This window comes from Gavia stellata, chromosome Z (genome assembly GCF_030936135.1).
Source record: "Gavia stellata isolate bGavSte3 chromosome Z, bGavSte3.hap2, whole genome shotgun sequence".
Taxonomy (NCBI): domain Eukaryota; kingdom Metazoa; phylum Chordata; class Aves; order Gaviiformes; family Gaviidae; genus Gavia; species Gavia stellata.
The window spans coordinates 18333220-18355803 of record NC_082637.1 but is presented as its reverse complement, the minus strand read 5'-3'; the positions used below and the strand labels follow the sequence as shown (position 1 = coordinate 18355803).

The following is a 22584-nucleotide window of genomic DNA, read 5'->3' as shown; positions in this document are numbered from 1 at the left end:
GGCGCTCCCAGAGGTCCTCTGTCCATCTATGCCTAAGCAATATAAATAGATACTGAAGAGTTTGGATCAGTTGGTCCAGAGGTCTTTCTCATGGCTTTGGTGGTCAGATTTCAGATGGCAGTGGTGAAATGCATGAAGGTATAGGAATTGCACTTTTATATGTACAGTTGACCCTGTGACAGCAAGAGACTACTAAAAGAGGGTCAACTGCCTAGAAAATATGTGTCTTAGTGGGTGTCACTGTCACACAGACTTCTCTCTCCACAGAGAAGTGGAGCTGCAGGAGAAGGATGAAACTGAATGCTTAATGCTGTGTTTGTCATTTCCAAGATATTATGAGTATTTTCAACTCCAACAGAGTGGAAGAAGCTTGAAAGTTTTCCATGTGCCAAAAGCAGCCACAGATGCCAATTTCTACTACAGCGAGCTCAAGGAGATCACAATGCTTCCAATGAAACAGTTGATTCAATAAATTAGATGCATTAAAATTTTTGAAAGGTTACATATAATGTTTCAATTTTAGGAGCTTAGGGAGCCTATTATCAAAGTTTTCTCAATTTCAGAGTTATCAGTTTGGCAACTAAACATTTATCACATTCATTTCCTAAACCCATATACAACTATTTGGATTTAATGGGTCCTTGAAATGTAATGAAATTTCCACTTAATTTGAACAGGTATAGTACGCCATAGTTGTAGACGTGCTCTCTCTTCTTAGACAAAAATAACAGAGCTTATTGTTTAGAGGTTAATGGGAATTGTTACTTGCAATATATGTATGCTTAAGGTTATTATCTTCTCTGTATTTTATTACTTGGTTTGTATGACAAGTTTGATATTTTCTTTGTGATACATCTGACAGGTCTGTTACATCTCGCCTACCAGTTATTTCTGCGAAATTATTAAAACTGCATAGACGGAAATGAAGCTATAAAAGACCTGAGGCGTATTAAAAATATCATACAGCTATGCCCTATGGCAGAATCATGCATTCCTATATATGCCCAACAGAATTTTTGTGTAATTATGCTTTGCAATCCACCTCTGGCTGAGGTTCTACCGCTTCCCTGTGTAGGATACTTTAGATTCCCACAATTAAAAAGCTTTCCTAAAATCTAATCAAATTCTTGTTTGTTGCTAACACAGCTAGTTTCTTATTGTCTCTCTCATGATGACAATAGAGAACATTTGATCGCTCCTCCTATCTACAAACAGCTTTTTTTAAGAACAACTGTTATTATGTCTTCTCATTCTCCTTTTTTCCAAGACTAGACAAATCCAATTCCTTCAATCTTTCCCTAGGGAAAACATTTACTAAATCTCTTATCATTTCTCTTGTTCACCTCCAGGGCAAAAGACAGAATATGACAGAAAAGGAGTTTAACAAGGGTTTAGAGTAATGCTGAATAGTAATTTTCAACAAAATACAACAGCCTGATCAAATTCTGACTGAACTGCAAAAGACAACGATGTTTTAGAACAGGCTTCCAGGGCTGCTTCTCAGCACAGCCAGTTGTATCAGTACTTAACAACAAAAGAAAGAGAAGACAAAACCAGCATTATTACTAGCCAGCAGTGCTCCTTCCTTTTGCCACATAATATGCAGAAATCACCAGAAGATACTTGTGCTTTGGCAGTGAGGGAAGGTCCACATGGAACTCAATCTTCAAAACGTTAAAGGTTCCACAATACAGAAAAGTCAATGACATACCTGAGAGATACTGCATTAGGTCCATAGATCTCTCTCACTGCTGTCAAATCAGCCTCCAGCTGAGGGTGCTTGTGAAGTTCTCCATCATAGCTAACCTACCGGGGGAAAAAAAAATACCCTGGGAGTTCTTATTTATTTCATTATTGGCACCTGACCTAGGCTCTTGAAAGTTCCCCCTGCAAAATAGGCTGCATAAAGATTCCTTAATGCCACACTCAGAAAGGAGACTGTGTGATAAGCTGAAGCATTGAGGTGGTCTAGCTCTGCTAAACGATGAGATTTGCAAAGCAGGCTCCTCTGCATTGAAATTTTTTGAGGGTCCCACTCCTGTTTGCGGGAAGAGAAGCTGCAAGGACTCATCCCTCTGTCCTGTCTTGCCCTGGGGTTTTGGGACACTTGTGCATTTTAAAACTGTTAAGTAGGAGAAGAACCAGATCTCCCAAGTCACATCATCCCAGTCCAACCACTAGAGGACAAAGATTTGCTCCCTCTTGCTTGTTGTTGCACTCTGATATGTATTAGATACAGAATGGCTTGGGTTCAACAAGAGAAGCATGAAACTCTTCTATATACCAACTGTCTCCACATCTAAATTGCATTTTCAGTTTACCCATTGGCTGTATTCTATCCACCAATGCAATGATAGCAGATCCAAAAAAACCAAACCAACACTTTACCATTTTAAGTGTTTTACCAGAGAAGGTGTAAAGAAACATGTATTTAGACATCATCCCCATTTTTTTTAAAACTCTACATGAAAAATGGAAACAGTTATGTTAGTGCTTACACTATCAAGCAAAACCTGTGAGCTGGTTTGGTTAGACTGTGTGAAGTCAAAATGGTTAATATCCTCCTATCTTCTACAAGGACCAAAATACCTCTTTGGGCTTGTAACAATCTATTCACAGTCTATTACTACTTTCTCATTAAGCAGTATGCTCCTGACTGTGTGAACCTAATTCTATGTTTTTACAACAATTAGAATGACAGTAATTACACAAAAGTCAATGAACTCCTTAGATTTGGACAGATTCAGAAAGGAGAGTGGTATTTGGCTTGTACCTTTGACAAATTCAGGGAACAAAACACAAGACTGTAATTTATCCCTTTAGACATATATATGTACGTCCTTATACAGGAATTCCTGCAGAGAATTCTTGCGCTTGCAGAACTGTATCTAACTGCAGTACTGTTACTTCCGCTTGTACATCCAAATCTGTAGGAGACCAGTGCTGTGACGCTTTCAGCTCTGGTATCTGGAGATATACTTTTCAATCTAATTAAATTTCAATAGAACTAAAATAATAATCAGCTGATCACTTTTTACATGTGAAAATTAGCAAAGAATAATTTGATTAGACTTAGAATTCTTCAAATATAAGGCACAGAACTCATCAGCCTAGCATGGGCATCTGTTTGTCAGAGATATCAATGACATTCATGACCGGAAGGGTATAAGCCAAGTATCCCTCCCTTGTTTGGACAGGCATATCAGAACAATTTTCCAAGTAGAGAGCATGGGAAGAAAACCTTTATTACAATTTTTTTTTTTTCACTTTAGCTAGGAGAAAACCAATCCTTTTTACATAGTCATTACTCAAAGATGAATTCCTTAAAGATGCCTAAATAATTGCTGTTCTGCTTCCGAAGAGAGCACAGCAATCATTTCACAAATAGTAGCTGTGGTGCACCCACCATCTTTGTTGGTCCTAAACTACATTTTTTAAATCAGTCTTCTGTATCAATAATAGTAAAATCCAGAAGGAACACTACGTAGAACATTGAACTGCTCAACATCATGCTTTCTCCAATCTATTTTCTGGTGGTAACAGGTTATGAACCAAAAAGGAAACAAAGCAGTGTTCTGGCAAACTATAAGACCACAGCATGGTATCTTCCACCCCTGAATTAGGGCCACAGACATGCTGATGTACGCAGAGGAGACTGCCAGAGTTTTGTATATCTGCATTTGCAATTGTCCTGTAACTGAAACACAAGAGAGAAGGAGAAAGAGAGCACCAAAGGCAGTAGTATTACTGTTTCAATCTCCCGTTCTTGTTTGCAAATGTAAAAGATAGAGATTAAAAGCAAGAATTAACAAAGAGTCTCACAGAAAGTGAATATAAAAGCTAAAAAATCTGATAACTTTGCTGTGTCTGAAGGGTCTGTGTTTAGAAAATCTCAGTTTTTAATCTGAGACGTGATTCAGATTATTTTGTCCCACATAATGACAAAAGGTAGCATTTTTAAAGGAGATTAAGTGATTTACAAACCTAAATCCCACTGAAAATCAACAGTACTTAGGCTATTGAATCACTTAGCTACTTTAAAGTATTTATCCATTAAATCCTTAGGGAGGATTACAAGCAGGTGCCTAGGAAGCAGATACAAACATTTAATTTATGACCAAAAGGTCGTATCTTGTTTTCACTGCCCATCAAATGCCATTCCCCATCTTCCATGGTCCTTGTTTCATTATCAGCTGCTCTGTTGTCTTTCCAGCTGTAACCACTTAGAACTGTTATGAATTATCCCCGACCTCCACTTTTCCCAACTGTATTGCACACAATTATACTGGCATCTATTCCCTCTAGTTGCTAAAGTCAGTATTTTTGCCCCCTTTCTTTGTGGGTATAGCACACACGTCTCAAATGAAGCAGCTTGCCTTGCTTGTTCCCCACATATACAGTCAACTATTTTGTCTTTCTAATACACCTGGTCCTCACTGAATAACTCTTACAATCACTTTAATTGAAAAAGGACTGTTCTTTTTATCTCTCAAGGGACTTTGGTCATTACCTGATTTCCTACTTATTTTCTAAGAAGTCCTCAATATTTTCTTTAATGCTACAGGTCTTCTTTAGAATTTTGTCTTTTTGAGAGTGAAATTTTAAATTCAAAATTTCCTTTTTTCTCTCTCGTTAAATGTACTTTCTATGATGTCTTTTTTTGTTTGTTCTCCTTATTTTGCTTTTTGAATATTCCATACTCAAGACATTCGCAATCATCTGACATTTTATTTTTGTTGCTGATCTAATTGTATTTTTTTTTGCCAGTTATAATTCCTTCAATTAGATGTATTACCTTAAAAAATGACAATGAAATATAATGTAGTTTCCACTTCAAATATAAGGCAACTAAATTCTAACCAGTACTGCCTATTACACAGCTCTTTTACATGCTGCAAAATGATGCACTGCTCTCTGTGTTCAGATCTCACAGGCAGCGTTAATATTTATTCATTCATCTGGGCACTGGCAGGCATCCTTTACCAAATGTATTCGCGCTTGTTCAAGAAATAAGCATTCCCAGCTGTTTGCTGCCTTTTCCTTCACCTTGAGGTTACTGCCCTTTCTGCAGAGTTGAAAAATGGAGCCAGTACACACAACTCATCACTACAGGGCAAAATGAGAAGATTTTTCCTCTCAGGCAGATTAAAACAAGACATCACTCTTTGTACTGAAGTACGTGTACATGGTCCTCCCCAGCGCTCCGTGGGGCTGCAGGAGTCGGCAGCTGAAGAGGGGCAATTCCTGCAGTCATTTCTAAAGTGAACAAGAGTTAATACCCCATGTCAGTTATTTCTGACACTGAAAATACATTCTTTCAGTTCCAGTTTCAGTATCACTTTTAATAGCTTTTTAGGGGCGTGCTTTTTTTTTAGAGCAAAGCACCTCAACATGTATTTTGTGTTCAAACCCCAGCACGCTGTTGGCCCGGCAGGAGAGGAGGCTCGTCGATGTCCTGCTCATCAGCATCCCACGCTCTCTGCACCATCCCAACCGGCTGGCACTGCTGGCATGCTCCTGCAGCCTCGGCTCTGCGCACCCTGGGCACGGATGGCTTCAGCCTCAAGGCTGATGCAGTGACAACTTTCATAAACAGCAACCGCAGTGCATTAAAATGTTCATCAAAATAAACAGTTCTAATAACATAAGTGAGGAATGATTCCTCTGGGGCAATAGTTAGACTAAAAAGATAAGAAAAATCTGAATAAAGAGACTAGCAGCATGAAGCGCTCTATCGACATTGCAAAAAGAAAAGAGATGAAGAGATTTTATTTCTCAGTACATGGGAGAATGTAATAATAACTAATTCTGCTGAGGGAAGAAGAAGGAAAGAAACAGAGCAGTATATTCATCTAAAAATATGCAGCATTTTTCAAGGTGAATTTAACTGTAGAGCTCAGAAAAAGAATGGACTATTGCCTAGATCAAAATTGTTTTGTAATAACCATTTTTACCTTTAAATTGCAGTGCTCTTGACTTTACAAAATGGCAATCCTCCAGAAGGAAGCAGATTTGGATCCAGCCTGACTTCCCATTTGTATCAATAATGGCATAAGCTTTAAAGAGCAAATATCTATTTCCTGGAAGTAAGCAACTGGCTTCTATTTTCAAACGTTCTGAAGAGTACTTGCTTTTTCTATTCTTACAGCTTTGCAAATGTAAACAAACTAGTCTTATTTAAAATTTTATATAACTTTACAGTATAACATATTCAGTATCTCTGCGATAAAATACTATGTATATATACACACGGCATTCTATTTGATGTTGAATAAACATAAGAAATTAATTATTATCACAAGTTTATAATGGAATGAACAACAGAAGCTTTCAAATATTAATTTCTTGAAACTTGTGCAAAAATTTCCTCCATTACCTGTCCTCCATAATAAAATTCCTCAGAATCATTATCTCCTTCAGAGTCTTCTTCAACTGTGCTGTTGTGCCGTGACTCCTTAATGGAAAAGGAAAGTTAACAATGATACAAGCGATATGCTTATCTTGCATTTATAGCTCTAATTATAAGTACGGGAATTATGTTTTTACAAATAAGCTCATAGCACCCTTTATTAAGAGATCTTTTAGTATCATTTTTCCAGAAGACTACTAAGAGCCTGTTTTAAGAATAATGAAATACCAAACAAAACAAGCACCTACTAACTGGGTACATTTTACAAAATACCCTGAATATACGTTGAAGAAATAATACCTTGTCTGGCTAGAGACACAGTGTGATATTTTAAGGAACGGAGGAATTCAGTAGACTGTGTGGGGACACTTCACTCTGTGCTTTTGCTAAACAAAGCATAATTTACCTACCAAGACAGGTCCTGGACTTAATTCATTTGGTGTTTCAGTGTCCTAATAAAATTTTAATTTACTTTGTTCTGGTAAATCAGTTCTAATAGTTTAAGGAAATAATTCAAGTCAGAGTATGGGATCTCTTAAGTTCCTTTCTGTGAAAAACTGACACATTGCTGTTTAATTACTATTTTTAACAGAAGTACCAGCCTGTTGTCAGAAAAGTTCAAACTTAATTTTCTAACTAGCTCTGTTCTGAGACTTTGAAAATTAAGGATTAGAAAGTAATATGCTTACCCAAGTAAAACCTGCTCTAAATAGGCTGCTCTGTGAATAATTGCACTCAAGTAAATAGAACTGATCCTGGTACAGACTGCAACTCAGCATGAGCTGAAGTGTTATATTCTGCTTCCCACCAATGGAACCTTTACTTATAATTATGTAATTGCTTGAAGATATTAATTCTTGTTTCCCACAATCCATGTGTTATTTCTAGGCCCTATGCTGACAAGGATCCCCTAAAGAACACCTGTTAAAATCATAATTCTTCACTTCAACCTAAATATGATGTCCTTACTGCTTATTTTGTGTTTATGTCCTGCACAGAACTGCCATAATGGAATTGAGATCATACGTATCAATCAAAGAACAGAAGTTACACCTAAATCCCATATATTCATAAATTTCAAATATACCCTTATCACCAATGTCTATGGTCAGACATTCTAATCCTATTTCCCTACCTTTCCCTCTAAATTCCTGCTCTATTCTCTGTATGTATACATAGAACAAAAATTGTATTTCAGCCAATTTCACAGCAATTTTCTATGACAAGGCATAAAAATAATTTCTGCTTCTACATCACTGAAAAGAAACAAAGTGACTTCTTAGTCTTCTTTGTTTTATAATAACCTTAGCTCAAGGGGAAGTCTGTGTTAAAACAGAACTCAACTGAACCAAAATTCAACACAAACCAAAGAGAAATGAAACTCTCACATTAGAATAGTGACAAACCCATCATACCCTAAGCAAACCTCTAACTGTCTAGCTAACAGAAATGGTCAGTGTAACAAATTTTTTTCAAAGGGGTTTTTTTCAGTACTTTTCATATTTAAGTACCTTGTTCAATTAAAAACAAAAAAAAAGCTCAAACTCTGTCCCATAGAAGCTAACTATATCTCAGGCTTTTAATCAAATGGGTAAATTCTTCCTACACGTGCATTCTTCTGATGTTTACCAAGCACTGAATACAATGATGAGGCAGCAGAAGCAAAGTATTTCCAGTGCAGCTTTTTACATCAAATCAGGTTTCATCTACTGAAAAAACCAACCATACACATTAGCTTATCTGGGCATGCTTATCTCCCCTTTCCAGGATCAAATACAGATGGGAGTCTAAAAAGGAGTCATCAAGAAACTCAGCAACCACCCTTACCAAAGGAAGTCTTTCAGTAAAGCACCTGAATTCTTGATACAATGCTCAATTTCTTGCTTGCGTAGGAGCCTATGTGGTACTTTCTTTTGAGCCCATAACATTGTCAAGGCCTGTTGACTTCACATTAGTGCCACTTCTTTCTTGAGTTAGTGTCTCGGTGAGACTGATCAGGGACCCATGCCAGAGGTACAGCACAAATAACCGTGACTGGAAGGCCTTAATGCTCCAGACACTACTTATGGTAAATAGAGTCATGCAGAGATCTAGAGCCTCCAGTGGGGCTGCTGTAGGTCACACGAAGAAGCAGTGAGCTAATAAATGGGATGTGGTCCTATCTGCAAGAGTAGGTTAAAAGGTAATGGCATCATGATCTACTCCTCCAGGAGAGCTGTATTTTTAGGGAAGACAGGGTCTATACCACTGTTGAACAAAAATTTAAATAAACATCAAAAACGTATTTCCTAGGATGGGAGCATCCCTATCCCAACTAAGTGATTCACTGGTTAATCCATGTATGAAACCCAGAAAACCACGCTCATCTTCTAAAACATGAAAACATGTACAGTTTGCGTAAGCACACATTTGATAGGAAATCTATGGTAAACATTCGTATTTTATTATTTTCTGTTGTTTCCTAAAATAACTTCTGCTAAGATATGCATACAAGAAATACATACCTCTCCATTCTCCCTCTGTAATTTTGATTTTATGGATAAGCAATAGTTGACATCACTGGTTTTTCTTAATTCTTAAAAGAAAAGGAAAAATAGGGAACATCTGTGAAAAGTGTGAAATAATTTTGCATATGAAGACTTGAAATACTTAGTTGCAGTAGCAGAACAAATAAGGAACAAAAAGTTACAGATATGAAAAGCATCAAAGAGTTTACAATAAAACAGTCTAAAATTAAGAAGCCCCTATGTCTCAGAAGACTCATATTTTAAACTGTGAAATGAAACTCAGCTGGTCCATCTAGGAGATTTGTTTTTCCCAATCTGTGATTTACAATTTAGTGTCATTCATTAATTTTGTATACTTCATAAAAGAACAAAAAATCAAAACCCCTCAGCAAAATTAAATCAGATCATCTTCTATACAAAATATAGGTTTTTATACTATTTTAAATGACAGGCTTTATTTCTTTTTAAATTACAGAAATATTTGCAAGTAAAATTTATCTTAAACTTCTGACTATAATGGCCAGATTTTGTTTGGTTGCCACTGCACGACTTCAGTAAAATTATTCTTGATTTACATCAGTATAAATGAGATCAGAGACTGAGCATCATATTGGTTTTCCAATGGAATTCAGAGTAATTCTGTGTTACGCAAAAAAAGCCCTAAGGCATTGTAATAATAATAAAAAGACTGCAAAGTCAAGTGTTCCTATCTGAAGAACTGCCAGAATCAAGACTGCTCTACGCAGTTTCTCCTGCAGCCTGAAATCATCAGGGAATTTGGCTGCTGAAATCTAAAAAGTCTCTATGGAGTATGCACAAATCTTGATTATATATTGTATAAATACACCTATATGTCTGAAGAGCATACCCTTTCATGTATCAAATACTTTTTGAAAGTATGGAAATAATTTCAAATGAGAGGTTCCCAAAATCACTGGGAAAAAATACGTTTTTATTCATACAGTCTAATTTAGTGAAACAGCTGAACCATTTTGTTTGAAATTTCCTGAAATAATTCACCAGAAGCAATGGTAGTTATAGACTGTTTCATCCCCAATGGTGAAGATTTAGTGAAGTTTTAAGCAAGTGAGTACCAAAACTTATAATTGGGAAGTATTAAGCACCTTTAAAGGTATTCAAGGAGAATTGCTTTAGCGCAGACTGCAAGACATTAAAAGAATAAAATACATTCTGCCTACACAATTGTGGTGATCCCCAAAAGAAGTTATTTTAATTCTGAAATGTAGAACAATTTACTACAGCAAGACTGTGAGAAAATAGCAAACTGTATAGCTGCACACATTAACGTATCTCCCTTTAAGTGCAGGCAACATCTTGTCTTTCCTCAGAAAATATGAACTCAATAAAACACTTGGGACGTAAGATTACCTGTAGCTATTTGGTGGAAAATTACTGGAATTGGCTCTGTTGTAACTAACACATCTTCATCGTTATCAGAACTGGAAACATAAGTGTTATCTACAAAAGAAAAACACCTGACATGGTGAAGTCCAGTTATGCTCTGCCAGCCCCTTCCCACCAAGTTTCCTCCCCACCCGAGTTTTATACAAGCAAACCCTGGAGTCTGATGTCACAGCTTTGGTGAATCACACCAAGCACTGCTCTGAACCATCCCACAAGGCTTACGGGGATTTCAGCCAACCTTTTCCAAAATGAAGACTTGTTCTATGCTTTTTGCTACACCTGACACTAAAACTCAAGCTAGATCTGCTGTGCAGAGTGAAGGCTGCATTCAGAGCTGGGTGTTAACAGCCCATTATGCAAAATACCTGTGCCTCATTTTGCCTAGTTACATAAGTGTTGTTTGAAGTATCTTCTAATCAGTGGATAACCTTTCTTGTGCCTGATTCAGGGAAAAAAACCCCACATCCTCCCACTTAACAAAAATGTTAGGCATGGATATGAATATGGAAAGTCTATCCCAAATTTTCTTACAAAATGCAGAGATTAGGCTGAGGGGTGAGTATGTTGGTTTTTTGGTTTGGTTTCTTTTTTTGCTTTCCAACCAAATGTTTAGTAACAACAAACAAGGAGCAGCAAGTTTTTATCTAGTATCTGCAGAAGGTAATTTTGCATGAATTGCTGAACTGCCTGTGAAAGTAATAATATCTTGTATTCTACTGATCTGGGCTGAGTTGAAACTTACAGTCTAGAGCAGAAAGGCTGACAAATAAGATAATCACAGATAAAGAGACAAATAAGAGAACTGAAACAAGGACTTGCTCTATCATAATTCCGAACACTCCGGTCCCACATCAGCAAAGTGCATGAATTCACATGTAATTTTAAGCATACTGCTGCAATCTCAAAGCCTTTGACCACAGTGTTTCCAGTGAAATGTTAAAGTTGTTAACATTAATTGAGCAGCAAATTCAGTAATACTATCATTTGTATTACAGAGGTTCTCAGCAACCTGTACCAAGACAAAGCCTCGATGCTGCTGCCCCTTTCTTGTACAGGTGTGTCACACTGCCTTTGCAAACTAGCAGCTGCACTGCCGCACGTGGACAGGCGTGTGGGGCTTTCCCAGTCCACTGCCTGTGAAACAGCCTTTCTGCCACATTCACACACATCTACCAAGTCTGACAGTACCCCACACCTTTGCCTACTTCCACCCCTGCACTGTCCCATGAGGTAATCTGAGTGATCTGCGCTCAGCTCAACATACGTACATTGCGTGCAGGCAATTGCTGCAGGAGGCTGACACCAGTTTTCCCTGAGCTCTGCACTCCAGTGGGCACAGCAACCTGCTCCATCTGCTCAGTCTGTGTCTGCTCAGCTACGTGCTTGGCACAGGGATATGTTTTAGACCCACAGCATCGTGCGAATAAAACGGGGTTCCTCCAGCCATCTGCCAGCATTCACTCCTTGTCCCACTGATGTCTATCGGCATGACAGGCTGTGAACTGTGCCTGCAGGACAGCTGCATCTCACCCTCTCCACGAACCCCTGCCTTGCCTCTATTTGCGTGCTCCACCTTGCTGTCATCATTTCAGTGTCAGCCTCACCATGCTGGATGGCTCTGGGCATATACAACACAGGCACGTTCCTTTCCCAGGTTTGGGAGTGTAACTCACTGGTATAGAGTCTAATGAGCTGGAATAACAGAGGCCACCATTTGGCTCTAAATATGCCTAACACCATGTATAAGGATGGGAGAAAGGAAATCCATGTGCTAGAATGTGATGCTGCATGAAAAAGTAGGAAAAACAACAATATGTGCTGTACAGAATAGACAATTACCAAGATATACATATATGGAAAAAAGGACTGCTCAATTACAGGTTTTATAGATTTTAATTATATTTTTATGCCCATTGTCATTCTTTCTTGGCAGCTGGATAATATGATTTTCACTGCCAAGTTTTTTTTTCCTTTTCTATTTGGCAGCCATAAGGGTTTTTTTCTTTCCTTCCATCAGTCTAATGAAACTTGAAATTAAGATACTGGTTTTGGTTTGCTCTGTTCAATATCCAGTTTGAACACCTCTCCTCTTAAGCGGAGGACCTAGTGACTGGACCTAGTGGAGGGGTCCCGCAACCTACTTGCTGCCAAACTGGTTCTCTCTGTCTCTGCTGCAATCTAGAGAGGTCTAAGAAAAGGATGTTTCTGTTAACAAGTGTGTAACCCCCAAATCACTGGGATAAAAGACTAGAACAAGTCTACAAGTTTATGGCAGCCAATACATATCACTCAAAACATATATTCATTAGCAAAATGCTTGCTGCTGTAATGGTTCTCACAGGAGTCATGATCCTCTCATATTAATGGGACTTCAGTCTACTCATTGATGTTATATTCCGTAACTGCTCCTTAGGAGCATTATTTTTCCCCAGTTGTGTCAATGTTATCAGAAAATAGTTACAGAGATATTTTGCTGGAACTGTTATTACCTGCCTCTAAAATTTTCAGTGATAGTTTCACAATTTCAGCAGTGTATATATAACTTTGAGACATTACTGTCTCAACACTATTCCTATCAAGTTCTTCAGTGTGTCTTTGTGAGCATATTTTTAGCTGTCACTCATAATTATGAAACTTTCAAACACCTTCCATTGTTCAAAGTTGTCATGTCATATTACGGTTCCCATAGGTATGATTTAATGCTCAGATGTTTGTAATCTTTTGATGCTTTATGAAGCAGTTCAGCAACAGCTACACAGTGCTATCAGTGCCAAAGTGGTGACACTGCATACATTACAGCAATGCAGGGAGCTAGAGTATATGCAGTACCCGAAGCTCTTCTAGTATCTAAAATTTACTCATGGTGGTATCACTTTTGGCTGAATGAACATCATTTGTATAGTAACTTAATCTCTTCTATTTTCATATATTTATTGCATGTATCAGCAATTTATCTGATGATCAACTCTGACAGCCTTCTCTCAGATTTCCAAATTTGACCCACTGTGTATTACACACTCTTAATCTCCAGAGGGTACAACTTCAGTACAGCTACGCACTAATGGACTTAAACCTTGATCTGTAACAATTTATTCTGTGAGAAATTTAATTTGATGAGCACGTGTTGCTTTGAACTCTATCAACTAGCAGCAATACTTGAAGATCATCTTCCAGTTGAGGAGGACATCAGCACAGAGCTTCCCAGACTTGACACCATCATACCCTGACATGTCCCTGAAACATCCCTTAAAATACATGCCAGAGAAGAGAGCCACAGTCAGCAGTAATGTTAAGTTAGGGGTTTAGGATAAAGAGGAGACAAAGAATAGGGCTCACCAAGTCAAAACGAGTATTTTTAGGATGAAAGCTGTAAAATGGCAAAGAGTCATTATCATTCCTAACACACTAAACACGTCTTCAGCACAAAGCAAACACAGATCCTGCAAAAGCTTGAGATGAAATCAGCTCTTCCAAAGCCTTGATCAGTAAACACGTGCAGCTGGTTTACGCCCCCCTCATGAAGTTAGCTACAGTGTAAAATGTTCAAATTCTATCTGGCTTTAAAATATAGGGGGTGATGGCAGAGAATATTCATCAGATTTTAGAGCCACCAAAGTCACTCAGGACTGTAGGCCACCAGGGCATGCCACAAACAGCATCCATAAGGAAAGTCTGAGGTCTGTCAGACAGAATTTTGCCAGGAGATGAGATCTCATGTGCTGTGGGAGTAACTGCTGGTTCAGTACTCCAGCTTGCCATTTAGTTAGGGGTTCCCAGGGATCAAGTTTTGTTCTTCGTAACAGCTTAATACATGAATAAATCCATTACTGACGTTTAATAAAACAAACCGTTAATAACGTATGATGCAGATTTTTTTCAACCATTTGCCCCTCCATTAATTGTCAGATCAATGTTGTAATCAGTAAATCAATTTATCACTGGTATGACTGTGTATTTTATGAATCTCAGTTTCTCCCCTTACAAGATGTTGAATAGATTATTATTAGCAGCAGTTTTCCCTCCAGTTTTTACTGATTAAAAAAAGTATCTCTCATAAAGGTTGTTAGCATTCTTTCACGTAATCCATTGTATTTAGCATCACCGCTGATGCTGATTTCTCTCTATGTCTGCTTCAAACACTCTGGTGTTTTGAACAAACATAGTCTACTGCTTATCAGTGAAGAAGATCAAAGCCTCACTTCTTTAGAGATTCTACAAAAACGAAGAAATATTTCTTTTAGAAATATTACAGAGATGTTAACGGATAAAGATCAAAAAAGGCCAGAGGGTTTCATATCATTCATGGTACTTATACTATTAAATATTCCCAGGCACAAAATACACAACGTGGTGCAATCCAACAGTACTACCATGTACCTTTACTTGCACAGCGCCTGTCTGCCCTCATCCCTGCTTCCCCTCTCCTGCTAACCTCTGTGCCACCTGAAGTCTCTGGGCAGTCTCTTTATGAAGGAAATTAGGGAAATAAGCTAGCTGAAAACTTGCTTTTGCTCTTGTCTATTGTCTTTCATATGAACAATTCCCCTTGTCTAGATTGGCCGCACAGTTACACAAATGCTTTTGCCAACCCAGCTCAGAGTATGAAAGGGAGGCTGGACTGAGCAGCTGGGAACAGCTTTGCAAGCTTACGTTACCAAAGACATACCCATGCACAAACCCTTGGCTCCAACTGACCCTTAGAAGCATCAACGCACAGTCCACAGACTTAACTTGAAGAACGTGAGTAGTCTCATTAAGGTCTAACGCAGAAGTGCTTTGCTGGCCCCGTGCCAGACTGCTCAGCCTCTTGAAAGATCAAGCTTTATCTACCATGCCAAAGAGGAGTTGGGCGCTTTCTCACTCCTATCACTGTTGGCTCCAGACACGGAAAGCATCACAAGCTCCAGTCTCTGTAAGCTTGTGAACCAGGTTTTCTCACCCTGACCCAGCTGATAAACGTCGCCTGAAAAGGAGAAATGACTGTGAAAGTAATCTGACTAATGGCAAATGATTAGCACAAGGATGCACCTGGAAGATATCAACACCCTTTCAGATATTCTCATCTCAATATAGCAAATTGCTGTAACATGCATACACATGTCATGGACAAGAATGTTGCACTGTACCTGGGTAATCCTCAGAGACATGCACTGAATAGGATACACTGTAAAAAGAAAAAAATAAACAACAGAATTAATAATAACAACATTAACTGCTGGCATAACATTTTTTTCCTGCTGCTGTATTGTTTTGTGTTTATTTATAGGTTCCTGACAGTTTCCAGGACAGAGGTTAACAGCTATTTTGATGGCTTTTGAAGTGCTCAGCTGAAAAAAAAAAAAGCGTTATGCCCATTTTGAAAGCTTACTTTGCTAAATTGGCACATCCTGATTTCAACCTTCTTAAAAAGAATATCAAGACTGCATTATATTCACTTTAGAGTAACATTTCACAATATCTGAACTTACGCTTAAAAAAAAAAAGTTGCTGTTTGAACACCAGAACTAGAAAAGCCCAGCTTTCCCTGCATCTGGTTTCTGGAGCTGACTCAAGACTTAGTAGGAAGCCTTTCTTGCTGTCTGGGGCACTTCTGTACATTCCTGTTAGTCTCACCAAAGGCTCTGGATGGCTTCGGCTCCTTCCTCTCATCAAAACCCCATATTTATAACAATTGTGGCAATTTTATTTGATACCTCTACCTCTTTGTCAAGCTGAGTTCAAATCAAATTTGAAAGAGCCACAGTCGCACTAAAGGGTAGCTTCACTGCATGGATTACCTGAACCTGTTTCATCAGAGAACGGTCATACAAACACACTGTCCTGGTTCTCCAGCTCAGCCCACATGTGCTTTCCCTACCACCCAGTGAGATCTTCACTAAATTCACTGCTAAGAGCAGGACAAATGGGCATGATGGTCTGCTCAGTTATCTAACCACCCACCAAGTCCCTTTGATTTTTTTTAAGGTTAATGTGTGTCTTCATTTTGCATTAAAAACATGCAACTCTGCAGCATGCTGAAAGCTTTCTGTTGTACAATCCATGTTCTTTCCACTTCTAAATCCTATAAATTGCATGTGTCAATTTACACATTTAAATAATACATGACGTGTTCATGTCTGTAGTGAGTTAAGCAAACAAAGGCAGGATGGCACAATGCTCTTAATGGTATGTATTGTACATCACTGAAAGTTGATTCAGTGGATCTTTCTAAATTACATGAATACAACTTCCATGTAGGCTATAAAATAAAACCATGTATGATTTTTTTCTTTTTCTCTCTCAAGGCCTTCCATTAAATGAGCTCCACTTCCACAATCCAATGACTGTAGGAAGCAATCCATATGAAAAAGCAGGTCCCTCACTTTCTTCCGTAAGTCAATCTATTACAGCACAGCTCTGTCACCTGTTTTTGTACATCATCTATTCTAGCGTAATTTATTTTATGTATTGTTTGACTAAGAGGCAACGATGCCTGTTTCTTCAACAGCTGCAAACATTCACATAAATGGAAGCAGAAAGTGGTTATTACAGCTGATAAAAGATTTAGCCACACAACTCTGGATAGCCTCAGTCAAGCCAGAATTAAACCCCACCACTGTGTAAATGCAACGTTTTGTAATTTTTCCCCTTTAATTATTTTTCAGACTTTGGAACAGGCAACATCTGTATCCCCTCATCTTGGAGCATTTTCCCTAAAGACTGGGGTATTTAAATCTAATTAATCTGTCATGGCATAAAATATCATTATTTTAAATAAGGAAATATTCCAAAATAAGGAAATGTTGTATCTCAGTGCAGTCATGTGTGGAAAATTTTGCACCGTGGTGCAAAAGAAAAAAAAAACAACACCAAACACCAAAAAAACCCCCAAGAAGTTAACTAAGGGCCTGTTCTTACGAAAACCCATCTTCTAGATATGTTTGTAATGCTGACTTCTTCCTTCTACTACCAAAAGATGTACTTCAGTCTTACTCTTTTAGACTGGCTGCTTGCAAACCTGTCTGCTGCCTCCAGAATTGCTGTGTATGGGCTTGTTTGACTGTTACATGGGGTTATATTCAAGTGCGGACTTTTATTCCAAGAAAAGAAGAATCTTTCTAGAACTCACTCCATATTCTAATTTAAAAATCATCTCAATCCAATTTAAAAACTGCAGCAAGCATCTCAATCCAATTTAAAAACTTCAGCAAAGCAGTGAAATTCCACGTATGTATAAAAAAAAGTTCTTCATATTGAGAACAAGAACAGGGGCTGAAGAAGTTACAGAATTTCCATCAGTGCAGATATTCAAAACTCAACTGGATAAGGTCCTCAGCAACCTAATCTAACTTTGAAGCTGGACTTGACTTTGAAGTTAACGTCTGCTTTGAGTGGGAGATGGACCAGGTAGTCTGCACAGGTCATCCTCCCCCATAATTACTCTATGTGCCTATGTGCAGAAACCCTATGAAAGTGTGTTTCTCTTCCTTCTTCTTCATCATGTGGTAACTGTGGCAGGAGCAGCTGTGGCGACATTAAATGGAAACTAATAAGAAAAAAATATACTGTCGGTCTTGTGAGATGGAACTAAAATCAAAAGGTTCATGAAGAAGCAGGTTAGAAATAGTCTCAAACCAGATCGTGTAATGACTGTAAGCAAATTCAGGGTCTGACTCAGAGCCCACTGAATCCAGCAGTGGTCTCCCTACTAAAATGACTATTATCAGAGAGGAGGAAAAAAAGGTAAAAATAATGTAAAATAAAATTGTTCTGTGATCCCAGTAATAAAAAGTCCCCTTACAGAAAAAAAATTGCCACCAAAATCTGATGTCAACTCCATCAGAAAAGCATTAACAGAAAATCTGCCTGCCAAACCAAAATTAAATGGTAGTATCTTGGAAATAGTAATGGAATCTGATGAGCCTGAGTTGCCACTTTCAGAGGAAAGTATAAAAGATTAAAGAACAAAATGCATGAAAATGGGATATTTACTTCCAGTTAAAATAAACCAGCAGTTTTTATTAGAAACACTCCTAACTCAGTTTAGGAACTGAACAAACTTAGTTTAGTACTCGACTCAGCAGAACTATTAGTTTAGTATGCTGGGTGTGTTTAATCTAGAACTCCTTACATTATTAGTTCCACTCCCCTCGCCCCCCCAAAAAAAGAGAATGTTTAATTGCCTTCTTTCTTTCCAAATTCACATCTTCAGCACATGTTAGGATCTCTGGGCTGCCCTCTCTTCAGAGTCTCCAGGTCAGTGTAGTCTGAGAAGTATTCGTGAAGTAGTATGCCAGAGAAAGCTCTTGGAGGAACAGCCTTTTAGATAGCCCATTCCTCTCACACATATTTACACTCATATTTGGGGAGAATACATGGCTTGTTTGAGCCCCCAGAGACAGGTGGTCGTTGTTTGCTTGGGCTTGTAATCTTACGTTAGTTATGTGCAGGCTATGGAAGCAAAAAGCCGAAATAAAACTACTGAACAGAACAAAACTTGGTTTTGTGTCCCAGCTTGCCCCTGTGATTGTCACATAGGGTCACACTTTGGTACATTTTTCTGCAGTCAGGATAAACTGCTTCGTACTGACTGTGCACCTGATTTGTCAGAAAACAAGGTATACTAGGCTGATAAAGGTCTCAGGAGGCTCCTGTTCTGCAGCCACCCAAGCATTTTCCCATTGACTTCAATGAGATTTAGAGCCAAGACAGAAACACAGGACTGTGATGGCTTACAGCACCTTAAAGAGCACAGACTTCAGTGAAGATGCAGATGTTCAACAACTCTCGGTCTTAAATCCTCTCAGAGCCAAAGAAAGCCTTTACTGAAGCAGCTTTCTCATTTAAGTACTCAGAAATGCAACTGGAATTAATTTAGGCCTGGCCCCCACATAGAAGTACAACATGATTATTCCAGCAGTGAGGGATGTGATTTTTCCTTCTGGCAATGCAGTTCCTCTGTACAACCCTAATGCAGTTACATTGCTATAAATATAGCTTATAGCACTATAATTTATTTCCATTCCCATAAACACATTCTAACCAGCCAACCATCATCCTTGCTCGTTCAGTTATATTGCTTTAGCTACATGAACATAGTTAAACTCTTGGGTGTAAACAAAGCCTCAATGATGGTGTTATTTCTGTTTTATTCAGCTTAGACCCTCTGCAGAAGGCATCCTACAGTACATATGTTTCTCGACCCTTAAGCTCAGAACAAGGTTCGTACTAGAAAACGCCTAGTAAAATTTTTGTTATTTAACAAACAGTAAAGCACCATATGAGAAATTAGTGAGAGCTGTCATGTTTCACTGCTTATGAGTTTTTAATGTAAACTTCTTAGTGATTGAAATAATATCAACATGCAGATCCACAGCCTTAGCTTAGTAATAATTCTACTCACAGAGGGGTCCTTGCAAGCATTTTCCAATGTGTTTTAACCGTATCTGTTCCTTCTTCAGAAAGATTATCCTGCAAAGGTCCATCTGCATTTGAGAACTACTTCATCAGCTAGATGGAGATCCACCACGTAATTGCTGCTTTTCAGATTAATCTGTCCCAATTTGATACAGAACAAGCAGATTCACCTGCATTTGACATTACTGTAATTTCTCAAAGCTAGTTAAAAAGGAGTCCAGAGTCCAAATTGATTATACTACCAGGCAAAATATTACCCCCAAATTGAAGCTCTGGGGCAAAGAAAAAAAAAATCCATGAAAACTGAAAGAGGCAGCAAAGCAAAAGTTACTGCGACAAAGCACATTCATGAAAAGGAAAAGAACCAACTTCACCTCTTTACATCAATTTGTAAGACTGTTTCCCGTGCCTTGAACTGCAGTTTTTATCTATCGTGGTACAAACCCCAGGATCAGACATGCACCCTGGAGCCACAACAGTGATGCTGGAGCTGGAGTGTATGACGTATCTTCCCATCAAATTCATGTTATCTCAACTCTATGCCACCTGTAGTTTCTCTCTAGGAAAGAAATCCTTTAAGCTGAATTTCCAGCTGTTTTGCACAGCAGGAACAGCGTGAAGCATCTGGTGCAAGTCTAAGATTTATGCCTATGGAACGGTTATGACAATTCAACCAGCTCTGTCCCATGGCAACAGCTGACTTACTGCCTTATTAAGTGTGGAAATTGTGATCTAGTTTCTATTCTAGTTTTAGCTGTCTCTACTAGAGCCAGAGCTCCATGTGCTAATGCTGTAGCTTGCAAACTCGCTGAAGAAAGGAAACGAGTTATTGTCACGTGGAATCTTATGGTAGTCTAGTGCCAATCTATAACAAGATATAAGAAAAGAGTAAATAGAACTTTCTTACTCTTAATGCCTCCGGAGCTACAGAATTCAGAAGAGATTATTTTTTGTTTACAATATCCAAAATCCCAGATCGAACTCATCAGTGAAGTAATGCAGTAAGTTAATAGGATGCACGAAACTTTATACCTGAAGAAAAATACTAAGACTCAGCAAATACGTAAAATTAAATGCTACTGTGGTAGCCAGGGTCAACTTCTGAACAAGCTGGTGAGCTGAAGAGAAGATTAGTAAAACCTTGATAAGAAAAATAAAATGAAACTGGTAAAAACTTTGGGCCAAAGGGCCTTTTTAATGACCTGTGCAATATTTCTGAAATCACAGCATGATATAGACCTGATGTTTTTACTTTCTTCTAGGTGAGGCAGTAAGAAGGAATAAGTTCCAATTGAACAGATGCAACTGAAATTGTATTTTTTTACCAATTTCTGGCTATCAACTCTCAAAATTACTACTAATCTTCAGCATCTACACATAACATGCCACAGTAGAACAGCATTTCATGAATGTCCACTAATTATACAGAAAATATTCCCACTCCCATCTTCACTCCTTTGTTTCCTTATCTTTGACAATGCTTCCAAATTCTTCAATGGATTCCTAGTACTTTCACAGCCTTTAGTCTCCTCTTCTACTTCAACAAGACCACCATTTGATCCTGAAACCAGACCCTTCACACTATCTTACTTCTGACCAGCCCTTTTCCTCACATGAAAGAAAGTTGGTTCTAAAAGGAACACAGGCCACTCTCTTTTCTAGTAACTGGTCTGAGATCCAGTTTGAAACCTAACAGCTTGGCAATAAATCATATCACAAACACAGGGTAGAAATTATGATTTTTAGAAGATGTGCTGTGTGTTCCCATCCAAACAAAACTTCCAAATTGCATTCCTGACCTTTGAACAAGTGCCTTGAGAATTGGTAGGAGAAGAAGGCATTTAGGTGTTGGCCAGCCGAACAACTATGTAGGCTATTTACACAAAAAATTTTGAATATTCAACAAGAAAAAAAATCCATTAAGATTTTTCATTTTTTTTTAGTTGACCTTGTCTGAATTAGGAAATTCTCTGAAAAGAATTACAGTTCAAAACTAATAGTGAAACACACTGCAAAAGGCTTCAATGTCAAGTGTTTCTTCCAATTTGTACAAAGATGACATGCACGCAAATAACAGCAGAAGAGACCCAGCAGCCATAAGCAGCCATTTTCTATGGCAAAAAGATCTCTTCTGCTTAATGGACACCACCAAAAGACAAGCCTTCCACAGTCACAGCCTGGAGACAACCATTTTGTCCTGTGTTGAAAGCAGAACAAACAAAATAACTATAAAAGTAATTGAAAAATAAGCAAAAATTACTACTGTGTTACAGCTAGGACAAAGAAACTTAATGTAAACTCTCCTTTTGGTGCTCAACTGCCACAACCATGAGTCAATGATGAATGTTAGGTTGTTTTGACAATTTATGAACAACTGAATTAGCAAAATACTTCACACTTGGTATGTTTGACTACTGTGCTGTAACACACTTCATAGGTATGAAACACCTTTCAGTGGAGCTCTTAAAAAACAATGCAATTACACTACAGGAAAAATAATCTTGCTCTTCCACTCTGGAGCTTTTGAAATAGTCCATCCCACCCAGCACACACCAGCTGAGGAAGTGCTCCGCTGAAGCTCATATTCAGAAATACACATAAAACTATGGCAGCATTCTGAATTTTCTTATCCAGTAAATTTTGTAATCAACTATTGCTAGCATTCACAATGTCCTTAGTAAAAAATACGGAGACTTTTTATATGTATTTATAAAAGTACATTTATAATAAAATAACACATTTTATTGTATTGCAACTCACATTAATGAATGAAGTAAATACTATTAGCCAATAGAAATCAGCAAGGATTGCATTCCATTCATTCATGATGCCTTTACAATACAGTCC

The 22584-nt window shown here is 38.1% G+C and overlaps 1 protein-coding gene across 2 annotated transcripts in view; it reads right to left on the bottom strand.

Annotated features, from left to right (window-relative positions):
- The window catches only part of PARP8 (poly(ADP-ribose) polymerase family member 8), a 124113-nt gene that overhangs the window by 54050 nt on the left and 47479 nt on the right, over positions 1–22584 (bottom strand). For both annotated transcript variants that reach the window (XM_059833757.1, XM_059833756.1), the window contains exons 3-7: positions 15468–15505; positions 10306–10395; positions 8914–8984; positions 6377–6454; positions 1712–1806 (exon numbers count right to left, since the gene is read on the bottom strand). In XM_059833757.1, the coding sequence (XP_059689740.1) occupies positions 1712–1806; positions 6377–6454; positions 8914–8984; positions 10306–10395; positions 15468–15505 (372 nt within the window). The remainder of the gene's footprint in view (positions 1–1711; positions 1807–6376; positions 6455–8913; positions 8985–10305; positions 10396–15467; positions 15506–22584) is intronic.